The following is a 5,540-nucleotide window of genomic DNA, read 5'->3' as shown; positions in this document are numbered from 1 at the left end:
GCCTCCCCTGCAGTGGAAAGGCCAGTCCTGTCACACCTGCATTTGGTGTGTCTGCAGAGTCCCAGAGGAGGAGAACGAGCTCAGGGCATTTAGCTTCTGCTTCCTTCAGACGTTCACATTTTACTTTTATTTGGGTTTTTAGACTTACAGAAAGGTTTCAAAGACAGCAGAGGAGCTGAGCCATCACCCTTCATGTTGGCATCTGGCAGTGCGCAGTGCGCCCTTACCGAGCCGCTAGCCCTGGGTTACATCCCAGCCCTGCCCTGGGTCGCACGGCTTTTCAGTCCCTTCTGTTACAGAGTTAAGGTGACATCCCAGATGGCAGAGACCAAGTTTCTTGTTCCATCTGCCCAACAGGAAACCAGGCAGTTAGGAGGAAATATGGAAGTGCCAAGGTGGGCGGAGCATGTGCTGGAGGATCGAGGTACGAAGTACAGAGGTGACCAGGAACTGGGGGCAGAGCCTTAGGGTGCGGCCAGACTGCATTAAATCGGACCTTTCACCTCTCAGCCGTTTTCTCATGCATTAAACGACCAGAATAGGAAATGAGGTGCATCAAGGTCACAATAAAAACTGACCAAAGCCAGCACAGGGAAAAAAATTTAAAAATTCCTACCATTTCTTTAGACTGAGTCTTTCTTTACAACGGGAGGACACGCCCACCTCTGGCAGACCGGCCACCGCTGGCCTTGGCCTGCAGGCTCGCGGAAGTCAGGCGTTCTCGATTGCTGGCCCGGGAGGGGTGGGGCCACAAACTTCCTCGGCACTAAAGAATGGCCCCGACCTTGCATGAGACCTCACACTGCCCAGTTGCAAAATAGAAAAATCACGGCGCGGCCTTCCGGTGCACAGCGTTAGGGGGCCACCCCTCCCCCGCGGTCCCCAGGGAGGGAGGGCTGCGTCTCTGAGCCCGAGCGCACAGCCGAGGGTCTCCGCGTGCACCGGCCCGGACCGCCTTTGTCCCGCGGGCCAATGGGTAGCCTGCTTGACTAAATAAGGCGAGGAGCGCGGTCGAGCGCCCCGTCCGTTACGTCCGCCCCCGTGACTCAGGGCCGCCACTGGGCTCCGGGCGGCGGGCGGAGCGCGGGTCCAAATCGCCAAATATGGCTGCGCGCCGCCCGCCGCCCCCACCCGCTCACCTGAGCCGCACCTGGGTCCCGCCGCGCACCCCGCAGCCGGACGAGGCTGCCCCCGCCGGCGCCAGCGGGAACTCGGGGCTCAGAGCGGTTCCGCAGACGCGGCGTCTTCTGCACGCGCAGACAAAGGCGTCCGGAGAAAGCCGGTTTGCGAGCGCGGCCCGGGCAGTGCTCGGGTAGCCCGGGGAGAGAGAGAGTGAGGGCTCCCCGAAACCTCCCGCTCCCCCCACGTCTCAGTGTGCGGCGCCGTGTCTGGGGACCCACCCACCCCACCTGGAAGGCCCTGCAGGCTCATGGCGGGGGTTCTGGAGGTCCAGCCCCGCCATGGGTTGTGCTTACACTTGGGTACTCCAGGCCCACCCAGCGCCCTTCTGGGGGCAGGGACTGGCTGTTGGCACGGGTTGTGGCCAGCAGGTTAGCCGGGCAGGCTGCTTGGTCCCCTGGAGTCTCGTGTTCACGTCTCAGAAGGGGAGCTGCCCTTGCAGGTCTGAGGGCGCACGGAGAGCGCCGTGTGAGGGCTGGTGGGGCACCGCCCCCCACCTGCTGGAACCAAGCTGCATGCCTGGTGACCTTGGAGTCCCTCACCTCACCGCCACTCTACAAATGCACCCAGCTTACAAATACACCCAGGGAACTACGGTGCCTGCTTCCCCTCCGGGTGCAGTCAAGGCGCAGCCCTGGAAGGCACGGCCACGACCCTGCCAGGGCCGTCTAATGGGGGGGGGGGGAGTAGGGCTGCGATGCCGCCCCTCACGCCTGTCTAGGGGCGGCGGGGGATAAGGTCTAGGCACTCTGTGCCCCAAACCGGTTTCACCCGGACCCCGTACTCAATAGAGAGGTGTCTTGTCAGCCTGCCCAAGAAGGGGGCGGGGCGAGATCATTCTGAATATCATGAGACCTTCCATGCCTCAGTTTCCCCAGAATGCCCCCAGGAGGCCAGCACAACACAATGCCCACGCACTGTGCAGTGGTGCCCAACCCCGTGACGACCCTTCCTCCCGCGAAGGGTCCTACGCGGATGTGGCTGTAGTGGGGGAGTAGGCGACCCCTCCTACGTGACTGAGGTGCGATGGCCGCTCCCGGGACCCCCGGGGGACCCTGCCAGCCCCTCCCCAGCCAGGGACCAGCTGCTGCGGCCCGGCTTTGTACGGAGCCCGTGGGGTAAAGCTCCCGGGGGGCGCGCGGGACGCAAAATTCACAGGGGGGCGGGGGCCACGGGACTCACCCCGGCTCGGGGCGCGGCCCGCCCGGGCTCGGCAGTTTCGGGGCGCAACCAGGGCGGGCACTCCTTGCTGCACCGCAGTCCCCGGGCAGGGCGGAGCCGCTCGCCGCGACCCCCGGAGGCCAAGCCCGCGCGGGGTCAAGGGCGCGCGGGGGCGGCGCGGGCGGGGCCGTTGGCGACGGCGCGGGCCAGGGGCGGGCGGGTCCAGGCCCCACGTGTGCCTGGCGGGCGGGCCAATGGGCGCCCGGCTTTTGGAAAGATCGCCATATATGGACATGTTCTGGGGCCGCGCGCGCCCCCGCCCGCGAGCGCGGCCCGCTCCGGCTTAAATAGCGGCGGGGGAGGCCGCGGTCGATCTCACACTCCGCCGCCGGCTCACTGTGCGTGTTCTCCCGCTGCTCTGTCGCCCTTCCTCCGTCGGTAAGAGGCCCGCACCCCTCGCAGCCCGGGTCTGGCCCGGTTTCCCTGCGTAGCCCGCCCTAGCCCGGGCGTCCCCAGCCGCAGCGCCGCGCAGCCCAGGTCCCCCCCCGGCGGGTGCGCCCCGATCTGCAGCCGGGGCTCGGGATCCTGCTGGGGGGGCAGGGCGGGGCCCGACGCAGTGCGCAGCTCCTCCGCGCCGCGGCGGAACGGGGGGCCGCCGGTTGCCGACGGTTACGCCGTCCCTGGGGACTCGGGGAGGGGGGAAGCTGCGCTCCTCCGGGTGGGTGGCTCGTACTGGGTCGAGTGAGGGCTGCGCTGATTCCGGGGCGTCCATACCGCTCAGATCGCAATGGAAGAAGAGATCGCCGCGCTCGTCATTGACAATGGCTCCGGCATGTGCAAAGCTGGCTTTGCTGGCGACGACGCCCCCAGGGCCGTGTTCCCTTCCATCGTCGGTCGCCCCCGGCACCAGGTTAGTGGAGAGGAGTGGACTCCCTTGTCCCTGCGGGCCCTGGGGCGCGACGGGTGGGGCGAGCCTGACCGGCCTTCTCTGTCAGGGCGTCATGGTAGGCATGGGCCAGAAGGACTCCTACGTGGGTGACGAGGCCCAGAGCAAGCGAGGTATCCTGACCCTGAAGTACCCCATCGAGCACGGCATCGTCACCAACTGGGACGACATGGAGAAGATCTGGCACCACACCTTCTACAACGAGCTGCGTGTGGCCCCTGAGGAGCACCCTGTGCTTCTGACCGAGGCCCCTCTGAACCCCAAAGCAAACAGAGAGAAGATGACGCAGGTATGCCTGGCCCGCGGCCTCTGCTCTCCCCGAGTCTTGACGAGTCATTTTCTGCTCTGCCTCATTTCCTGACATTCAAGCGTCTCTTTGGTGTTTCCAGGGTTCTGTTCCTCCTCTCCTGGCATTTCCTCCCTGACGCCCTCCAGGTTTCTGTTTGCGTTTCTGCCTGTGTTCTGCTCTTTATTTTTTTCTTTCACACATCACATTTGTGGCATGCAGCATGTAGTGTGTGGGTGCAGGTGGCTCCCTGGGTCCCTGCTGCTCACTCATTGAGGTGCTTTGTCCTTCTCCAGATAATGTTTGAGACCTTCAATACCCCAGCCATGTACGTGGCCATTCAGGCGGTGCTGTCCTTGTATGCATCTGGGCGCACCACTGGCATTGTCATGGACTCTGGTGATGGGGTCACACACACAGTGCCCATCTACGAGGGCTACGCCCTTCCCCACGCCATCTTGCGTCTGGACCTGGCTGGCCGGGACCTGACAGACTACCTCATGAAGATCCTGACTGAGCGGGGCTACAGCTTTACCACCACTGCTGAGCGGGAAATTGTGCGTGACATTAAGGAGAAGCTGTGCTATGTGGCCCTGGATTTTGAGCAAGAAATGGCTACTGCTGCCTCCTCCTCCTCCTTGGAGAAGAGCTATGAGCTGCCCGACGGGCAGGTGATCACCATTGGCAATGAGCGGTTCCGGTGTCCAGAGGCGCTGTTCCAGCCCTCCTTCCTGGGTAGGTGTCTAGGGTGTGGTGTAGGTGCTGCGGGCTGGACCACACAGGAAGGACTTGGTGGCTAAATGAGCTCTGTCCCCTAGGCATGGAGTCGAGCGGCATCCACGAGACCACCTTCAACTCCATCATGAAGTGTGACGTGGACATCCGCAAGGACCTGTACGCCAACACAGTGCTGTCTGGTGGCACCACCATGTACCCAGGCATCGCCGACAGGATGCAGAAGGAGATCACAGCCCTGGCACCCAGCACAATGAAGATTAAGGTGAGTGGCTGCCGCCCAGCCCAGCCGCTGAGTGGGAGGCGGAGCCCAGGGGCCCTCAAGTCCTCACTTATGTTGTCTTGCAGATCATCGCCCCTCCTGAGCGCAAGTACTCAGTCTGGATCGGCGGCTCCATCCTGGCCTCCCTGTCCACCTTCCAGCAGATGTGGATCAGCAAGCAGGAATACGACGAGTCGGGGCCCTCCATCGTCCACCGCAAGTGCTTCTAGGCGGTGCCCGGCGTCTGCTGCACGAGCCCTGGCAATGCACACGCCTCATGCTAGCCTCATGAAACTGGAATAAGCCTTTGAAGAGAAATTTGTCCTTGAAGCTTGTATCCAATATCAGCACTGGGTCGTAGAACTTGTTGCTGATTTTGACCTGGTATTCAAGTTAACTGTTCCCTTGGTATATGTTTAATGCCCTGTGCATATCTTGACTTAGCCCTTAGTCCATGTGGCTCGGTCACCTGGTGGCTGGGGAAGGCACGCTGTGGAAGAGACATCCCCAGCCTGGTGGACCAGTGTGAGCAGTAGTGATCTGTGCAGGGTATTAACCGACAGCTGACTTCAGGATTTCTCGAGGCTGGCAAGGGTTCCTGATCGATCACCACTTCCGTCTTGCCGGTCTAACAGGGTGGGGAAGTCCGAGCCTTAGGACCCAGTTTCCATTCTGGTTTTTTCCCTCCTGATGGCCATGGGTTGTCACTTGCCTTGAGTTGGGAACGTTTGCATTACACCTGTAAATGTATTCATCCTTTTAATTTATGTAAGGTTTTTTGTACTCAATACTTTAAGAAATGACAAATTTTGGTTTTCTACTGTTCAGTGAGAACATTAGGCCCCAGCAACACGGTCATTGTGTAAAGAAAAATAAAAGTGCTGCAGTAACTGGCCACTGTCTTCCTGTTTGGTGGGTGGGTGTTACTAGGGCTGCTGAGCAGAGGGCTGGGGGCGGGGAAGTGCTGATGG

At 61.9% G+C, this 5,540-nt stretch overlaps 1 protein-coding gene across 1 annotated transcript; it reads left to right on the top strand.

The window, feature by feature from the left end:
• Positions 1–3,102: 3,102 nt before the first annotated feature.
• Positions 3,103–4,799, top strand: Actg1 (actin gamma 1). Its single transcript, XM_051159197.1, has 5 exons — positions 3,103–3,250; positions 3,336–3,575; positions 3,869–4,307; positions 4,391–4,572; positions 4,656–4,799. Exons 1-5 carry the CDS (start codon positions 3,128–3,130, stop codon positions 4,797–4,799), a joined length of 1,128 nt encoding a protein of 375 aa, XP_051015154.1. The 5' UTR covers positions 3,103–3,127.
• The last annotated feature ends 741 nt before the right edge of the window (positions 4,800–5,540 follow it).

Source organism: Acomys russatus, chromosome 16 (genome assembly GCF_903995435.1).
Source record: "Acomys russatus chromosome 16, mAcoRus1.1, whole genome shotgun sequence".
Lineage (NCBI taxonomy): Eukaryota > Metazoa > Chordata > Mammalia > Rodentia > Muridae > Acomys > Acomys russatus.
This window is presented reverse-complemented; position numbering and strand designations above follow the sequence as displayed.

Coding starts and splice junctions, on each gene's coding strand:
- Actg1 (XM_051159197.1), top strand. CDS start 3,128: ATGGAAGAAGAGATCGCCGCGCTCGTCATTGACAATGGCTCCGGCATG. Junction 3,576..3,868: donor ACAGAGAGAAGATGACGCAG/GTATGCCTGGCC, acceptor GTCCTTCTCCAG/ATAATGTTTGAGACCTTCAA. Junction 4,573..4,655: donor CCAGCACAATGAAGATTAAG/GTGAGTGGCTGC, acceptor GTTGTCTTGCAG/ATCATCGCCCCTCCTGAGCG.